The 20,231-nt window shown below is 38.3% G+C and overlaps 1 protein-coding gene across 2 annotated transcripts; it reads left to right on the forward strand.

Moving 5' to 3' along the window:
* The first annotated feature begins 404 nt into the window (after positions 1-404).
* On the forward strand, positions 405-19,152 carry prc1a (protein regulator of cytokinesis 1a). 2 transcript variants are annotated; one of them, XM_063003750.1, is made up of 15 exons: positions 405-527; positions 5,306-5,438; positions 6,837-6,959; positions 7,065-7,298; positions 7,738-7,908; positions 8,006-8,155; positions 8,307-8,454; positions 9,192-9,328; positions 11,482-11,577; positions 11,704-11,850; positions 12,617-12,727; positions 12,821-12,919; positions 14,671-14,835; positions 16,434-16,471; positions 18,610-19,152. In XM_063003750.1, the coding sequence occupies exons 1-15, from the start codon at positions 517-519 to the stop codon at positions 18,656-18,658; spliced, it is 1,812 nt and encodes a 603-aa protein (XP_062859820.1). In that variant the 5' UTR covers positions 405-516; the 3' UTR covers positions 18,659-19,152. The 2 variants fall into 2 exon arrangements, with proteins under 2 accessions (XP_062859820.1, XP_062859828.1); XM_063003758.1 differs by lacking the exon at positions 16,434-16,471.
* Positions 19,153-20,231: the final 1,079 nt, after the last annotated feature.

Below are 20,231 nucleotides of genomic sequence, written 5' to 3' on the forward strand. Positions count from 1 at the left end.
ATTGATCACATTATGCTGTATGTTCTTGTCTTGTTTTTAAAGTCTTAATATAATTAGAATTAAACTGAATATCAACTAGTGCATTTTTAATCACAACATAATAGTAACACTTTTTTACTTAATATTTATTTATTGAATTATTATTTAATGCATGTATTTTATGATACTAAAAGACATTTATTTAGTTCTAATATTAGTTTAAATAATGTGCACATTGATTAAAGTGCACACATTCACACAAAACACATTCATCTTCTACAAAAGGATTACTTGTTTGCGCCCAAACAGCTATTCAGCCAATCAGATTGCTCGGACTGAGTTTCGGTGACGTAATGTGTGTTTAGGCCAATCAGTGTTAAGGACGCGTTTCACTGCAGGATTTGAATCCGCAGAGATCAGAGCTTCACTCCGTGCTGTGTATTTATACTGAATACTGAGATCATCTGTAGTTCTAAATTCAGGTTAAACCGAACGCTTAGGTTTATCTATTTAAACGGATTTTATACGAGCTTCACCATGAGGAAGAGGTAATGTGTTTACATCTGTAATTTGGTTGCGGTGTTATTGAGAATGTAAACGGTGTAGATGTTGGTCAAGCGTAGTTTATTCATCCGGGTATTTGTTAGATTATACTTAATGTATATGTTGGTGGTTATATCTGTTATACTTAAGTCGTTTCGCTTTCTTGTTGTATCGTGGATTAGTGTTAAGTTAGTCGATAATCAGCTAGTAAGCCATTTACGAGGTTAAATATTTACTCTAGCTACAAAACCTATTTCCAGAAAAGTTGGGACGTTTTGTAAAAAGGAGAATCTGATGATTTGTTAAACCTCTTTAATCTTTATTTACCTGAGTAAAGTACAATGAATAGATTTCCAGTTTTTTCTTTTCCACAGATCAGCTTAATTGTATTTTGTAAATATAAACACATTTAAAATGTGATGCCAGCAACACACTCAAAGTTGGGACAGAGGCATGTTATGTTTACCCATGTGTTCCTATTACATTTACATCTTCAGCATTTAGCAGACGCTTTCAATACAAAGCGACTTACAGTACTGTAACAGTATATTTTGTCTAAGCAATTGAAGGGCCTTGCTCAAGGGCCCAACAGTGGCAACCTGGCAGCGGTGGGGCTTGAACCAGCGACCTTTCAATTACTAGACCAATACCTTAACCACTAGGCCACAACTGCCCTATTAATGAGACTTTTTAATGCTTTGGGTACTGAGGATACTAATTATTTCAGTTTTAAACATGGAATTTTACCCATTCATAAGAGACTTTAGCTTTCCAATAGTCTGTTATCTCCGTTGTCTGATTTTCCTTTCTATCTTGCACCATACATTTTTGATAGAAGACAGATCTTGTGGCTAAGTGGTTAGATCTGTCGCCTCACAGCAAGAAGGTCCAGGATTCGATCCCCAGGTGGGTCCGGGTCCTTTCTGTGTGGAGTTTGCATGTTCTCTGTGTGTCTGCATGGGTTTCCTCCCACAGTCCAAAGACATGCAAGTGAGGTGAATTGGAGACACTAAATTGTCCATGACTGTGTTCGATATAACCTTGTGAACTGATAAACCGTGTGTAATGAGTGACTACCGTTCCTGTCATGAATGTAACCAAAATGTAAAACATGACATGACGTTAAAATCCTGATATAAACAAACAAAACATTTTGCATCTGAGATTGTAGTACATGCAGAATGAGGACTGTAATTATTGACTTCCTGGGAAAAAAAGTCACCTTGATTGAAGCATTTCTCTCTTTAAAATACCAATATATTAATGGTACCTTCACTCATAATCAATTCACCCATGCCTTTTGGATCTTTCACTGATTGCAGTTTGGATTGTTCAAATCACAGTGCAAGTTTCCAGTGTCTAAAGAACCATCTGAGATGAGCCTGGGCCCAGAGAACTCTGAGGTGTTTCTCAGTATAATTGATTGTAATTAGGGCTGGGCGATATATCGAGATTTTATAAAATATCGATATATTTTCATACGCGATATAAGATAAGACAATATCGCGTATATCGATATAGATGTTGCGTTCCAGTTAGATCAGACAGTTCGACTTTCTCTTCTCCCAGTTTGTCTCTGCACATGTTCACCTGCCCCGCCTCTCTCCCTCACTGCCCCGCCCCTCTCCCTCACTGAACACAACTCGCCCCGCCCCTCTCCCTCACTGAACACAACTCGCCCCGCCCCTCTCCCTCACTGAACACAACTCGCCCCGCCCCCACCGCTTCACCAGTAAGTCCTGCAGGCAGCGGTAGCATGGAGACGGATAAAGACATGACAGAAGCTATCGAGGAGGAGCTGCTTACTGAAAAGAAAAATAATGGCTCTTTTTGGAATTATTTGGAGATGGTTCGAATTCAAAGTGTCAGATGAGCAGCAGAATAACGTATTCTGTAGAGAACGCCGAAAACAAGTCCAGATAAAAGGTTCCAGCTCCGTGTACCTTCATTCGTTTTCACTTCAAATCCCAAAGTTAAATAACAAGAAAACGAGTCGTTATTTGTTTTAAAAACCAACACAAGCGCATGCACGCGCTGACATGCACGTATTTACTTCACATTAAGTGTTGAGAAAGTAATAATAACGTAGCGGTGCGTCTCCTGTTGTTCTGACTCTTGTGTTTGTATATGTGATGTGCATATACTTGCTCTATCTGTAAAAACAAACATTATGGGGAGTGATTTCTGTACTGGATGTTGTACGTGGTTGTGTTAGTTTATACTGGACGATCGCCCGACGTCCGACACGTCATTTATTTATTTATCTTCTATTATAGTATTTCTTGTTGTCGGCCAATAAACAACCAAACATTATTAAATTGCATGAACTAACTCTGCAGTAAACAAGGAGCAAACAGCAATTAAACAACAAATAAATCTGTTAAGTAATAATAAAGTGCATGAAGCAGAACGCTGATTAAAATGCATGAAATGTTGTAATAGTTACACAGTAACATGAACGATTAGTTATACCTGTATTACAGAACTGAGTTCTATACGGTAAAAAAACATTAATGTAAATGTTATGGCGACATATACATAAAATAATGTATAAAGTCCAAACATTTGGGGGTGGGGTGGGGGGTTAACGAGGGGTTTACTTTAACGGGGTTTTACTTTTAATGTCACACAAGCTCAGCCGGAAACCGTGTCATTCCAACATCTTCCCTACACACTCGCTCCCTGCGCCCTATAGTACACTTAACATTCTTAAAGGGCCAGACAATATATTTGTAATTCACATTAGACGACAGGAGATGCCTTAGAAACAACTTTTTTTTTTCTTTCTTAGAATAGCTCTTTTTTTTTTTTTTTTTTTTTTTTTTTTTTTTTTTTTTTAAGGAAAAATAATTCTTGTGTGAAGCTTCCCCAGCATGAATATTAATAAAAGTGCCTGTAAAAAAATTGGAACATGTAGCTTTGTCTCAGAAGTGTCTTTTTGTTATTACCTTATGGGATAAAAAAATATCGAGATATATATCGTATATCGCCGTTCAGCAAAAAATATCGAGATATTATTTTTGATCCATATCGCCCAGCCCTAATTGTAATTGTATGGTTTTCTCGTTGTGTAATAGAGTTTCAGGTTGCATGTCTTGTTGCCGTCAGTGCTGCCTGAAAGCTAAAAGGTTATGCACATTTAACAGTGGTTTGTGGACTACACAAACAGGTCTCTCTAGATTCCCTGAATCTTTTTACAATATTATGAACGGTAGATGCTAAAAGGCTAATTAATTTGCAATCTTGAGAAATGTTCTTTTGTAGCTGATTGGCAATTAATTCCTAAAGCTTGTTCTTCCACTTAAATAAAAGTATATAATGCAGGGAACAATTTCAAATGCAAGTCAGTTTCTACTGTCTAATGACTGATCACAGGTAAGTAGTATTTGAAAAAAATAGCCTGATCGTCAGTCATCGACCATCCTTTTATTAGCTGCGATGACGTTATGAAAAAATTCACCTATAAAACAACAGATATTGCAAATCTATTTGCAGGGTAAGATATACTGAGGCACATTAATTTAAATGGTTCTTTTCAACTTGTTGTCACATTATTGTCAGTTCAAACTCTGCATTACACATAATTATTTCTACACCTTTTTATATGAAAGATTATATAACAGCAATTTGTAGAGGGAGTGTCTCAATATGTAGACACTTGGTGTCAGCTAAGTGTTAACATGTATTTACTTGCCCTTAATTAGTCATGTAAAAGTAATTATATGCAGTACTATACTCTAACAGGATAATAGAAAACTAAGAAATGAAAGTGCCGTAACACAGCAGTAGGTTAATCATAAAAATAATTGTGTGTAAATCCCTGCTAATTCACTTGGATAATGTGCTGTTGTGCATCTTCTAAAGGGTGTTAAACCTTCATTTCAACAAATGTATTATATGTAAAAGTGTTATATTGTGTCAAGCTACTGTCACAAATATAGGCAGGTTGGGCTTGGGATTACTTCAGAAAATCGTTGTCACGGAACACAGTCCACTGCGGCATCAAAACTGCAACCTGAAATGTTGTCATGTAAAAAGAAAGCCATATATAATTTCTGTGCAGAAACAATATTGGGTTTTCTGGGCCTGTGCTCATCTCAGATGGACTGAAAGACTTGTACGCTGTGGTAAGATGAGTCCATATTTTAGTTTTTTGGAAAAATAGACGTCAGGTTATCTATGCCAAAGATGAAAAGAACCATTCAGGTAATCAGCGACATGTGCTAACGCCAATATCTGCCATGCTGGGTGGGGATGGTGCATCAGCACTCACAGCATGGGTGCCTTGCATGTGTGTGAAGGTGTTGGATTTTAGAGAGACATATGGTGCCATGAAATGTATTTTCCTGGGAAGTTCAGATTAGTTAAGAAAGACCATGCCAAGACAAAGAGTACATGTGCTTGACTGTTTTGTCTGCAATCAAGATCTCTCTCTCTCTCTTAAAATGCATGGTGCATCATGGAGGGGAGAATCAGACAGTTGTGACCATGGACTGTTAAACAGCTGAAGTCTTGTATCATGCAAGAATGGGCAAAAATCTACTTGCATAACTGCAGCAATTAGTATCCTCAGTTCCCAAACCATTAAACCGTGTGATTAATAGGAAAGATGATGTAACACAGTGGTAAACATGCCACTTATATATAAATAAAGATTCAGGAAAATTAACTAATCACATATTCATGTTATTGCATTTTACAAAATGTCCCAACTTTTCCGGAAATGGGATGTATTAAGCTTTTTTAAGCTAACTGAACTAACGCTGGCATGTTTGTTTTGCAGTGAGCTACATGCTGCTGAGTCGGTGGCATGTTTGAATAAAGCACTGAATCACCTGAGAGACATCTGGGAGGAGATCGGCATTCCTGAGGACCAACGAATGCAGCGCACAGAGGCTGTTAAAATGCACATAAAGGTATGCAACATGTGCCAGCGGACAAAGTCAGCCTTTTCTTAACCCAGTCTTTATTTATCTCTAATATTAACACAGACATAATATGCAAATAATAGAATGTGTATTCTGGTGTATGTGTATTCATACCATATCAAAGTCTAAACATCGATCTTCTTACAGTCTTTGCACTGCACAGTCAAGTCAAATTTATTTGTATAGCGCTTTTTACAACAGACTTGTCTCAAGGCAACTTTATAGCATCCAGGATCCATAGGCGAAGCTAATCAATGAAATGTAGGACAACAAAACCAATGTTTTTTGTATTAAATTGAACCTCTGCTATTAATGTTTTGTTATTTAAGTATGAGTGAGGACGAGAACTGTGTTGCAGTGTGGCATCAACCCCCTCATCAGTGTCATTGTGCTGCCCCTAATCTTATGAACATTGATAGCCAATATTAATTCCAGTTATATTTGAGGACAATGTTGATATCTTGTTGTAAGACAGGAAAGCATTTACATTATCTGTAGTAAGTGCTTCTACACAACAGATGCAGTAGATAAATTATTGTGACCAAAACACTAATGCGTAATCAGAAACAGACTGATTTATTTACCATATTATAGCTCTGTTGTGAAGTAATACAGGCTTCCATAGACCCTGACACAGGACAACAGTGTGTTGGCTTTAATAAATATCTGTGCTTTTTTTCATATGGCCAAAAGTATATGGACAAGTTTGAAGTAAAAGAACTCCAGTTCCCTGCACAAAACTCTAAACCTAACCCCATGGAACAATTTTGCACACCACCTTCTGACTGAACAAATGTTCTTTTTACTGAATGATCACAGATTCCCACAGTCACAGAAAATCCAAAATACAGACGCCATACAGGTGGAGCAAGGAATGGTGCAGACTGTTGATTTATTGCAGTCATTAGAATCACTACTGGGGCGACACAGTGGCTCGGTGGGTAGCACTGTCACCTCACAGCATAAGGTCCTGGGTTCGATTTCCAGGTGGGGCAGTCCGGGTCCTTTCTGTGTGGAGTTTGCATGTTCTCCCCGTGTCTGCGTTGGTTTCCTCTGGGAGCTCCGTTTTCCTCCCACAGTCCAAAAGACATGCAAGTGAGGTCAATTGGAGATACTAAATTGTCCATGACTGTGTTTGATATTAAACTTGTGAACTGATGAATCTTGTGTAATGAATAACCACCGTTCCTGTCATTAATGTAACCAAAATGTAAAACACGACGTTAAAATCCTAATAAACAAACTTGACTAGTGCAATCAAGCACACTGGACAATAGCATGTTAGGCATGACATGGATAGATCTTGATTTTGAGACTTTATGATGATAAGAGATGAAACGCATTGATTTACTATATTTTTTTTTGACAAATGTCTCTTTGTAACAGAATCTTCTGGACATGATGATTGCAGAGGAGGAAGGGCTTAGGAAGAGGCTGCTAAGCAGCATCGAGTCCTGTCGAAAAGAGCTGAATGTTTTGTGTGAGGAGCTTCAACTTCCACCATTTGAGGTAATTTGCATGCACTTAACCTGACCTTGCTGTAAAATGTCCAGAGTTTTAGAAAAATTGGGTCTTTCATATAATGTGTGCTGCGTGCCTTTTTTTGTTTATTAGGAGGATGAAGGTTTGACTATGTTGCAAGTGGAAAAAGAGATCCGCACACACCTAAAGGTTATGCTGAAGCAGAAGAACCAGCGTTTGAGTGAGCTGAAGAGTCTTATACAGCAGGACCGTGAACTGTGTGATATCCTGTGTGATAACTTGTACACCATCGATCCTGACTGCGTGCCCTCTGCCCAGCAGCTGGAGGACTACCGCCAGCACATTGCCATCCGCAATCAGGAAAAGGTTAGCAAATCGAGAAAATGTCAAACAGAACATGAATATATTACTTTAAATGGCAGTGTAGTAACCTCTGGCAGGTAAAATGAAGCAGCTACCAACTATGTGCGTGTCGGATGGGACGTTTGCTAGTCTGAACTCTTCTCAGTCAGTATTGAAAATGGCAAGAAATGGTAGCTTGAGTGTTTGAATGTGAGCCTTTTTTTTGAAAAATAAATGTGGGTATTGCCTGGTATATGGCAGTGTGATGTATCTAAGATTCACTTACCACAACTGAGTATACGTCGAGCTTGCTATGCTGCTTCTATAATCACAATTCATTTAAAAACATACCTGTATCACAAATCTTGGACTTGCTGACAGGTCTGTGTTGATGAAGAGGTTAATCTGTCTTAAACTTCTATGAGTGTTGCAACTGTGCTGACTTGAGATTTGGTTTGATTAGGAGCGTCGATATGCTGAGTTTGTGGCCATCAAACGTTGCATCATCACATGCATGGAGGAACTTGAGCAGATGCCAGAAACCAGCTTTGAGAGAGACGTGGTATGTGAGGAGGAGGACACATTCTGCCTCTCAACAGACAATATTGCAGCACTTAAAGTGCTACAGAGTCAGGTAAACTCACTTTTTAAGCTTTTAATCCTTTCTATATTGCTGTATGTGAGTCATTGAGTCATTACTGATTTATGTTTGACCTACGGTTGGGTTTCAGTTGGAGAATCAAAAAGCAGACATTAAAGCGGTCTGTGTGTCCTACCGTGGTCGTATTGTGGAGTTATGGGAGAGACTGCAGATTCCCCAGGAGGAACGAGACTCTGTTGCTGAACACATGCAAAGCAGCAGAAAGAAAAACATGGACTCGGTGAGTGCACATACTCCCTTATCTGACAGCCATATAAAATGATGGTATGAAGAGTACAGTGATGACACTACTCTTCTATGTGAACATGTTGTGACTTCTTGTGTTGTTTTTTATTAATTAAAATGTGCTTTTTCCCTTCATTCTCTTATAGCTGCACACTGAACTGGAGCGTCTGGAGGAGCTGAAAATGAAGAACATCAAGAGTGTGATTGAAACGATCAGAGCAGAAATTGCGTGCCTCTGGGAGAAATGCTTTTATAGCCAGGACCAAACACAAGCCTTCATTTCATATTACAGTAGTATGTCAGCTTTTGCTTACAAAAATAAACCATTAATAAGCACCCACCTAATTCTACAATAGTAAACACAATGAATACCTTTTTAACAACGTGCCCACTGGCATGTAAGCTTTCTGGTCTTTGAAGAGCTCTGCTGATCTGTTGAAGAACAGTAGTACAAATGGACAGACAAATTCATTTCCTACATGACACTACAGGATACAATACAAAATGAGCTTCTTAGTGTCTTTATACTGAATAATTTTTAATCTCACATGGAAAATCTTCAACATACCCCCAGGTAGCAGATACTCTGTGTTTTCATTGCCTAGTTTTATGAAAGGCAAAAATATGCTGCAATGTATTATTCAAAACAAGCAGTCTGTAAACATGGCACAGATTTTGCAGTTACTTTGCCAAGATGATAATAAGCAGCTTAGTAATTATTCTGTAATCAGGAACCATTTCAGAAATTTAGCACTTAGTCAATTGGAAAATAGTCCATAAGTACAAAACCCTGCAGGTCATTACATATCAGGTTTTCCCTACATTACATATGTTATTAAGGCTTCAGTTACTACAAAGATATAGTAAATGCCAGTTATGACCAATTGGAGCTTAGGCCTCTCTCATCTACCAATGCTGTCACACACAACCTGTAATAAGCTCACACATGATTTATTTTTTTCTTAAATCTTTAATGTTTTGTAAACATATGCATGATCGATAATTAATAATGGCATTTTATACTCTTAAAGATGACTTCAGTGAGGAGCTGCTAACAGCACATGAACAAGAGGAACAGAGACTAAAGCAGCAGTATGAGCAGCATAAAGAGCTGTATAATGGAGTGGCCAACTGGCAGAACAACTGGGTGACATACCAGGAACTGGAGGTAAGAGTTAGGTTAGATCTTATTATTGCAGTCATTCTGCTGCTAGTCTATATTTTAAATGGTCATAATGACAGCTTGGTGACGTGGCAGAGAAAACAAGCAAGTACTCAGACTCTGGTGAGAAAGTGGTGATGGCATGTCGTTTTATTCTGTCTGACAACAGTTAAACCAGTCTACGAATAGGTGCTTGTGTTTCTATTTATGGTCATTATTACAAACCCCTTCATTCACATTTTGTTTTCACTGATAAACTTCACATACAGTAGTGTTAAAAAAAATAGTAGTGATTTTAAAAAAGTGAATAAAGCACAAAATCATTATAATAACTTTTATTTCCATAAATGCAAATGCACTGAAAATACTACACTTTCAATTCTAAATCAAAACATTAACAACATTTAGCCAGTTTGTGTTAATCCTTTACAGAAAGTTAAGAAAAATGAATATTAGGCTGTTCAAAATAATAGCAGTGCCAGCATTTTTCTTTAAAAACTCAAAAAATTTATCTATAAACTGAAAATGTTTGAGGTTTCACTTTACTTTAAATTACTGAACTAATATTTAGTGGCATAACAATTGTTTCTGAGATCTGTGTTGCATGGAGTCGACCAACTTCTGGCACCTCTGAACAGGTATACCAGTCCAGGATGATCAGACTACATTCCACAGTTCTTCTGCAATTTTGGGTTTTGCCTCAAAAAAACGTGTTTCAGATATCAGAACACAAGTTCTCTGTGGGATTGAGGTCAGGGGATTGGGCTGGCCACTATTACCTCAATCTTGTTTGTCTGTAACCAAGATGTTTTGGGTCATTGTCATGTTAAAACACCCATTTTAAGGGCATTTCTTCTTCGACATAGGGCAACATGATCTGCTCAAGTATTCTGATATATTTAAACTGATCCATGATCCCTCGTATGTGATAAATAGACGTAACACCATGGTATGAAAAACATCCCCATATCATCATTTTGTACCACCATGCTTTACTGTCTTCACAGTGTACTGTGGCTTGAATTCAGTGCTCGAGGGTCCTCTGACATACTGTCTATGGCCACTAGACCCAAAAAGAACAATTTTGCTTTCACCAGTCCACAAAATGTTGAGCCATTTCTCTTTGGAACAGTCAATGTGTTCTTTGGGAAATTTGAACCCATTCAGGACACGTCTTTTTCTTAACAACGGGACTTTGCAAGGAGTTTTTCCTGGTAAATTGGCTTCACTTAATCATCTTCTGTACTCACTGGGAACTTCAGATGTTTCTTGATCTTTCTGGAGGTGATCACTGGCTGAACCTTTGCCATTTTGGCTATTCTTTGATCCATTCAAACAGTAGTTCCACGCTTCCTTCTGCGTCTTTCAGGTTTTGGTTGTCACTTTAAGGCATTTGAGATCATTTTAGCTGAGCAGCCTAGAATTTGCTGCACTTCTCTGTATGTTTTATCCCTCTAAAATCAACTTTTTAATCAAAGTACGCTGTTCATCAGAACAATGTCTGGAACGACCCATTTCACCCAGTATTTCAGAAGGAAATGTGCTACCTGTGCAACATTTGCCACCCTCCTACATTAAATAAGGGCCAAAATTGACACCCGTTCTTCTGCAGAATGCATGACTTCACCAATTGAACTCCTCACTGCTATTATTTTGAACAACCCCCTTTCAATCAATGTTTCGATTACTCAGAATGAGTGGCATGCATGTCCTAATTGTTGGGTTTGTTTTGTTTTCAATACTCTACTACACTTTCAAGTAAATTTTTTGCTATGTAGAAATAGCATTTCTACTAAAAACAGTGATTTATCAAGTTAATGGTGTTGGACTGCTATTTTTTTTGAACACCACTGTATACAGGCATACGTTTGCTTTTGTTAACTAATGAACAAATCACAGATTATTCTTATTATTGCATATTACAAAATGTTCCCACATTTAAGGGTTTGTTGAAGCCAGTACTAAAGTGGCATATTTATACTAGTAGAGGTATACAGTATGTGTTTATGCTATTTTTTTGCGCTATACAGTACCAGACCCAAACCTGGGTAAAAATAGGAGGGTTGATTCAGGCAGGGCATCTGGCATTAAACTTGCTGCTCTTGCCTACTACTGATCAGTGATGTAAAGTGACATTAGTTTCCTCTCTTTGTGTTCAGAAAAAAGCCAACGATCCATCCCGCTTTCACAACAGAGGAGGCAACCTGTTGCGGGAAGAGAAACAAAGAGCAGATCTTCAGAAGAGTCTGCCCAAGGTCAGTCCACTTCCACACTGTTACAATAACATAACACACATGCACACACATTTTGCTATTTGTTCTTAATATATTGGTTTTATTAATTGATTGAATACTGACCTGTAAATCCATGTGAATGCTCAGCTGGAGAAAAGTCTGAAGGTCCAGATTGAGCAGTGGGAGGCAGAGCATGGTTCTGAGTTCCGTGTACAAGGGCAGCACTTCATGCGGTATGTGGAGGAGCAGTGGAACCTGCACCAGCTGGAGAAAGAGAGAGAGAAACTCGAGAGGGTAATTAGCTTCAAATCATAATGACTATAAGTACAGCTCAAGGGGGTGGGTGGCAGGAATATTTCAGGTTGTTATTATGATTGCAATTACAGTGGAATGGGAATGTAAGTGAGTGTTTAAGAGGCCCTTTAAAAACCATTTTCACTGTTAATATAAAATAATAGCTTAATATGGTTTAAAGAATGGTTAAAGCCTTTTACCGAACTCAATTCCACTTTCTATAAACAAACCCCTGACTCTCACTATGTTTTGCAAGTTCTTTAGTATTAGGGCTGTCACAGTTATTACATAATCGACTAATCGCAACCATTTGCGCTATGGTGCCATAAAAAGGCGTTTCATCTTTCCCTTGTTTTGCATATTTGTGTTATTAAAAAGACCTTAAAGCTTAAGCAATACCTATACTACCTACATGGAAAATGTGATTGCCCCCTTAAAACTTAACTGGTTATGCCAACTTTATCAGCAGTAACTGCAAACAAATGTAGTAATTACCATTTAAACATGTTTTTAGGGCTGTAACGATGCGTTGGGAATCAAATTGATATAAATGTGTGAAGATTAAAACCTGCGTAGACAAAAAAAACATTGTGATGGCATTTTTTAAACAGCATAGGGCGTAATTCAGTTATTTCACTATGTGTTTGATGTCCTGCATCACTTTTAGTTGTTGATTGGTTGTTCAAACGGCAGTAATAAAAAAAATATATTAACCACAATTGTCAGCTCCAATTTTTAAAATGCAATATTTCTAATCTCTTTTTAGCAAATGAAAAAGAGCAAACAGACTGAGGAGGACATGCTGTATGGCACAACACTAAGAACACCCACCAAAAGGAGGATAGCAGGAACACCTACACCTGGAAAATCACGCAAGGTATTGCTCCACACATGCAGTTTTTTAGTTGGCTATATTATAAATCCCAATATAGTAGTTTCTATAATCTATGTGTTGTACTCTCTTTTACAGTTGAACTCCACCTCCAGTGTCTGTAGCTCCACTCCTAATACCACACTGCGCTCCATCTGTCACTCCCCTTCCATGAGACCGCCTCTTTCTGTTAGCAAGGTATGATACACTCACTGACTCACTTGACTTTCCACTTGTGCTATGTATTGATTTCTCATACCAGTATAGAATAATGCACTCAGTGGTTTTGAATGCTTTTTGTTGGTCATTAGTTTCCACATCTGATTCATTAAGGAATCCAAGAAATCCAATACGTTTTTAGTAAGAAATCCAATCCAGGCATTTGAGACATTGTTCGATGTTTCACAGTGTCAGTTTCAGACCAAATTCCTAGTGCTTACCTGGTATTCCAGTACTTTTTTTTTCCTCCTGTATACCAGTATTTTCTCTTTGGCTCCACAAAGAAACTGGACCTAGTTGAATGTTGCATTCATTATGCATAATAAGTTATTGTTTAACATGGAAAAGCCAATAGCAATGACTAGTTAATTGAATGAAAAAAGTCGGTGTTTAGCAGCCTGCTGTGTCACTTGTCTGCAGGGCAAGTACAAATTTAAAAACAAGACAACTTGACAATTTTCTTGTTGCAGGTGCCTGGGTTAGTAATATGTCTACTCTTAAAGTGCTTTAAGCACTTGCTTAATTAAATGCTCAAGAGGTTGCTGTACATCTTTATTCCACAATACTGTTAGATGTATAGTGCCCTATAGACTTGAACCTAGTTGATTTTGAAACGAGGAAAAGTTATTGCCTTTGTAAAAGATAAATGTACATTCGGACTGTTGTGGAGCTATCATAGTTAAAATTTAAAATGCAGCTGTTTGTTTTTTGATTTATTACAGTTTTGGAAAGGCATGAAAAATATTTTAGTGAAATATAATAAAACAATATGTGATTTGTTGATTCTATTAAACCTTTTTTTTAATTTACAAAAAGTCAAAGAAATTACTTATAATGCCTCATTCTGTACGTGCTACGACAGCATGGCTTTATAGATACAATGTGTGTGTGCTTGACTGACCTGCCTTCATCATAAAAGGTAATATCAAGCAACAGGCACCAGTGATTGTTCAGCGGCGGATGTCTTGTATCAACCAAGTAACCTTGCAAAACTGTAATCAGTATCCTCACACCAGCGCCGAGATTCTGAACTCCTCGGTTCGAAACTAGGCTGGGTACCATCTAGCGAGCATAATTGGCAGTGCCTGCAGCAGACACTAATTGGCCACTGTGTCTGCTAGGGCAGGATGACCGGGGGTCTTCAACCGCTGTACAGGGACACTGATTAGCAGATAGAGGCGCCTGTGCAGAATGCATGGGCGAAAAAAGCGGTCCGCTAAGGATTGCGCACAGGTTGGAGGAGGTGTGATCAGAAAATATACCCTCCTTGAACGCAATCAATAGCCATATTGACTATGCTAAATCTGGAGGAAAATAAGAGAAAATTCATAAATAAATTTAAAAAAAATCAGTATCCTCAATTCCCAAACCATTAAAAAGTGCAAGTAATGGGATATGTGATGTAACACGGTGCTAAACATGCTTCTGTCTCAATTTGTTTGGGTGTTTTGCAGATGTCAAATTCTAAATGTGTTTATATTCATAATATACAAAGGTTGGTTATTAAAAAATGTTGGAATTTTTTGTCTTGGTGCTAAATAAACAATCAAGAGTATGAACATAATCACACAATTTTGTTTCTATTATATTTTACAAAAAAATGTTCCAACGCTAATCTTGACTCTCGCTAATCTTCTAGGTTTTATAGTAAATCCACTGTTGAGACTAATCACACTGGCGCTTTTCCTCAATGTCATTGTGTGCTCTCATTTTCTTTTGTTCTCTCTCAGATTGGTTTAGGTTTGCGTACTCCATCTCGTTCTCGAACCCCACGTACTCTGGAGAAAAATAAGGAGAATCTTTCTAAGCTGCCTGGAGCATTGCGCACCATGACGTCCAGCACATACAGAAACTGCTCTATCAACTCCGTTGCCAGCTCCTACACTGAATTTGCGGTAATAAACCTTTTGTCATTTTCATAAAGGGGTGGCTCAGTGGGTAGCACTGTCGCCTCACAGCAGGAAGGTCCTGGGTTCGATCCCTAGGTGGGGTGTTCCGGGTTCTTTCTGTGTGGAGTCTGCAAGTTCTCCACGTGTCTGGGAGCTCCGTTTTCCTCCAACAGCCCAAAGACATGCAAGTGAGGTGAATTGGAGATACCAATTTAGGTAGTTAACAACTAACAACAACTGTCATGAATGTAACCAAAGTGTGTAAAACATGACGTTAAAATTCCTAATAAATAAATACATTTTTATAACGCAGCAGCAGCAGAGACCCAGCAGCACAAAGTCCAGTCTTACAGAGACAAAGGAAGTGTTTAACAGGAGATAATATAATGCTGCAGTTAAATACAAATACAAGAATAAAAACAAACTGGCTGCTGCCTGAACTTTTAAATAATGTAAAATTTTAGCTGACAGTCTTATAATTTGCTATTTAAATAGCCTGTTTCGGTACATTTTGTGCTCCATTCTGTTTTATGTGCAGCTTAAGATAATCATCTTTAATGCCTTTCTTTGTAATGATTAAAAAAGTGTTTTTATGGTGGCGTAGCGGTCTATTATGCAGGCTGACTACCACTGAGATTAGGGTTCGAGTGTCCCCACAGTCATGACTGAGTGTAGGATGGCTGAAGCCCTGCCATGGATTTGCACCCTGTCCAGGGTATTCTTGCCTTGTGCCCAGTGGTTCCTGGTGAAACCTGCCACAACCCTGACCAGGATGAAGTGGTTAATAAAAAGGGGGAGGGGCATTGCGCACCACGACGTCCAGCACATATAGAAACTGCTCTATCAACTCGGTTGCCAGCTCCTACACTGAATTTGCAGTAATAAACCTTTTGTCATTTTCATAAAGGGGCGGCACGGTGGCTCAGTGGGTAGCACTGTCGCCTCACAGCAAGAAGATCCTGGGTTCGATCCCCAGATGGGGCGGTCCGGGTCCTTTCTGTGTGGAGTTCTCCACGTGTCTGAGGGGGAAGGGTGTTACATAATTCATGCATTTCACTGTCTGTAATCACTTTATCTTGGTCAGTGTTGCGGCCAGTCTGGTTTCATTCTAGTCTATCGTGAGGCTTCAGCCGTTCGGCTACTAGGTAGCACTTGCTGAGCTTTGATCCTGATATCAGTGGTGGTGGGCTAGCATAATAGACCACTGCACCTCCTGAGCACCCTGGATTAACTAATAATGGAAAACATAACTGATCTTTGTACCATTGGTTTAATTAGTTCTCAATACAAGGCTGTATAATAAACAATTAATATTTAAATAATGATGGCAAGTGCCTTAGTTTGCTTGCCTGGGCCTAACTGATAATAACACCCCCAATCCACTGGGAACAATTGGAACACTCAGCTGGGAAAATAATTCCAATTAAGCAATTGCGTAGTAATTACAAAAGCCTCAACTGCCTATTAACCACTTAAACATAGAGAGCTGGGCAGTGATTTGATTTAAGTATTACTTAATCTCATTTGGTTTAAAATCCAATTATACCTGGCTTCTTGCCAGTCCAGCTGCCTGCCCACATGTCTAACTGTGCATTTTGTTCTAGAGGGATTGTGTCAACATTGAATCAACAACCATCTCCAGGTCTGTATAAGCTTCACCCTGACCTGTATTAACATTCCACTTCCCAAGCTTGCTTAATAACTCTTTTTACACACATGCCTTTGCTAACCTGACTAATGACCACATGTGCCTTTAAGCAGCTGGAAGCTTAAGAAAGGCATGTGGGTCTTATTCTGGGTTTCTGTTTACCTGGACTTTGTGCTGATGACTGTGTCAGGCTGCTCAACTCTAAGTGCTATACACTCTCAACCCTCTGCTCTGCTGCTTTTTCACTCATGTAGAAAGGAGTTAAACCTGAATACCTGTGTGTGTGTGTAAGCACAAACACAAAAGGCATTTCGGTAATTGTTTCCTACACACATTGGTGGTAAGGTAAATAGGATTTCTCTACCAGCGTTTGACTCCAGACCATGCCACAAGCCACCTGTGGATGGAAGCTGGGTGGACTGGCATTCCTTTTCATCTTTCCGTCATTCGACAGTAGCTAATCTCTGGTGTGTTCGACCTCATGGCCCTGTATGTACGTGGAAGGTTAATCTGCCTCGTAAAATGAACCTTAGTTCATGAGAGGCAGTGGCTGTCTTTATGTTTATGTAAGGGTTCTTCAAAAAGTTTCTGCACTTTTTAAAACTCTTTATTTAAGAATTACAAAAACAAATTGCATCACTTTTGTACATAGTCACCTTCCGATGCATTTTCCCAGCATCATACCAACTTTTTAATGCCCTCAGCAAAAAATTTTTTTGGTTTAGCATGTAGCCACTGATGCACAGCTGCTTTCACATCATCATCACACAAAAATCTTCTTCCCCTTAAAGCTTCTTTGAGCGGTCCAAAAAGGTGGAAATCAGATGGTGCTATATCCGGACTATAAGCTCTCTCAGTCTCTTAGACACAACTAATTACCCTCACCATTTCCAACCAAAATCTAAAAGTGCGGAAACTTTTTGAAGATTCCCCATGTCAGGAAGGAAGCAGGTGCTAGCCTCATCGTCTTGTATTTTTAGATCTTAAAGTTGTCATCCTCAACATGTCAAATATGCAGTCCCTGTAAACCTTTTGGCTTTCTACCTGTGCTCTATACAAGCTAGGCTAATTAGCTGATAGCTAAGTCTTGTCTACATCAAATTGCATTACTCCAATATGTACTCACCCAGAAGTTTATAAGATACACCTATCTGCTATGTATAGTTATCAATTATTTTTTGAACTGCACCTAGCATTTACGTTCTACACTTACTGACTGTAGCCCATATTCTTTTTCTTTACATTTTGTCACTCTTCCTGTACCATATTTATTAATAAAAAGGGCTCCCAGAACCCCCACTGACAATTTAATTTGACTGATCAACTTTCTCACCACAATGACACTAACATGGTAATGTCATGGTTTGATGTGTTGTAGAAAATGCATCAGTGTTGCTGGGATTTTAAATACTGTTTAAACCTACTGGGCACTTTATTAGGAACACATTGTCTGTTGGCTGGTTGAAGTTGTACAGTTAAAGACTAGAGCTATTTTCTTTTTTCAATGTACTATTTGTAGTAATCTTCCTTTAGCCTTTTATCTGTTAACACTTTCTGATCACAGGATGCTGTTGGCTTTATATTTTTAGTTAGAGCACTATTGTCCTTTCATCACTGACACAGAGGTGTTTAAAAATTTAAAAAAAAACTGCTGCACCTCATACACTTAAAGTACAACACAATCTACCATGTTGTTACCATGTTAGTGTCATTGGGGTAATAAATAGCTTATACAATCTACCATGTTATTACCATGTTAGTGTCATTGGGGTAATGAATAACGTTAGGGTTCCGGAAGTCTTTATAAATGTAGTGCTGGGAAGGTGACATAGTGTACAGAAAATAGATGAGTAATAATGTGGAATGCTCTGCTCTTAATTTCCATCAGATATGAGTGAATGGGTGGTGACATTAATAAGGGGTGTGTTTCTGTCTTGCTCCTCTAGATTATGGATTATGTACCTGAAAGGAATAGTTACCACTATAAACCACTGTGATGTGATGGCTGTTTTGATAGGCTTAAAATGTGTTCTGGAGAACTTTAAATTCAATTAATTTTCCTTTTAAAGTTGTACTGTATAAACAGGGCAGCATGGAATCATGTTGATTTTTATATTTATTTTCTTTTTCAGCGAGAACTCTCACAGGCTTCAAAATTCAACAGCAAGACTGGAGTTCTGAACTCCACCATCACCCGCTGAGTGCTTCTACAGAGGACGCCGTCCGTGACTGTGTTCTCACTTCTGTCTTTGCTTGGTGATGGTGCTTTTCCAGATGAAGGAAATTTCTCAAGAAAATACTGAATGTAAACTACAAGTAAAAAATGTTTATGCGACAACCTTTGTAAATATTTTACTTTTTGTTTTAATGGTTTGTGTTTTTAACACTCATTCGAGCTTCGAACAAATCAGTCCTACATGCAAATCTACTTTCTATAGACATCCTGTCAAGATTAAGGTAGTTTTTATAAAAACTGCTATGAATTCTTTCTTTTTGGGGGGTAATGTGTACAGTATCCACTGGGTTGGCATTATGAAGACTTTTTGCTGTTTTAGTATGATCTGTTCTGTCTGTATTTATTTTCACTTTCTACTCCTTACCAAGACTACTCCAGTTTTAATATGTTTCCTTTCCTTCAGACTTAACAACCTGTAAAATAAAAGTCTTCAACACGAGACCTGTTCTATTTAATGGTGTCAGCAGAGCTTGGGGAACGAAAAACAATAATACTTTTGGTAACACTCTTGGTATATTATACGGCAGCCTCCAAGTGCAAGTACTGTAAAGGTTTCTTGTTTTAGTTATATAGAAAGACCAAAAACTGTTCAAGGTGTATTGGAACCATGATGAAACTAAGGCTTTCATCATTTCATTGCATCAAAGAACTATAGGTATAAGAATATTTATAAGAACTTGAACATTCCTAGAGACACCATTTGAATTATTGTATTGTATGGTAGTTCCAAAGTTATGGTGCAGCAGCAAACCTGCCTAGCTATGGGAGAAAACCATGCCTTTGTAATGTGTGCAGCATGTGCTTTGTTAAAAATGCATGAGTATCCCTGGAAAAGATGTCGTCTTGTAGGCAGCATATGTTGCTCTAAAATCTCAATGTACTTTTTCTGCATTAATGCTGCATCACAGAAGTGTTAATGATCTTTGTCAAGGGCACTGACACAGCTCCATTCCATGACAGACCCTGGCTTTTGGACTTGTTGCTGATAAAAATCTGGATGGTCCTTTTCATCTTTGACCTGAAGCTCACATTGTCCATGACGGTCCATCCCAAATCCCCCCAAGTCCAGAAAACTCGAACTTGACACCACTTCTGGACATGGTTAACATAAGGCTTCTTTTTTTACACAGTTAAGTTTTAAGTGGCATTTGTGCATGTAACTCTGTATTGTCGTGCTTGAAAAAAGGTTTGTCAAAGTAATCCCTTGCCCTTGTGGTTAAATTAGCTATTGATGAATTATGGTTCTTGCTGCAGTGCCATCTGGGGAATCAGATGTTACGGGTGTTCAGCATAGGCCTGCGGGAATGCAGGAATGGATGTATATTAACAAATGAAATTGTTGAATGAAATTAAAACAAAACATGAAACATCTTGGATTCATACTGTCTGCAGTGGAATAAAAGCCAATGTAAGAAACACTATGTTGTATGTGTGTTTTTCATACTATTCCAACTTTTTTATGAGTTGGGGTTGTACATAAAACAAGTTTAATGAATTCCTGAATCTTTACTACAAATA

The sequence above is a fragment of the Trichomycterus rosablanca genome, chromosome 1 (genome assembly GCF_030014385.1).
Source record: "Trichomycterus rosablanca isolate fTriRos1 chromosome 1, fTriRos1.hap1, whole genome shotgun sequence".
Lineage (NCBI taxonomy): Eukaryota > Metazoa > Chordata > Actinopteri > Siluriformes > Trichomycteridae > Trichomycterus > Trichomycterus rosablanca.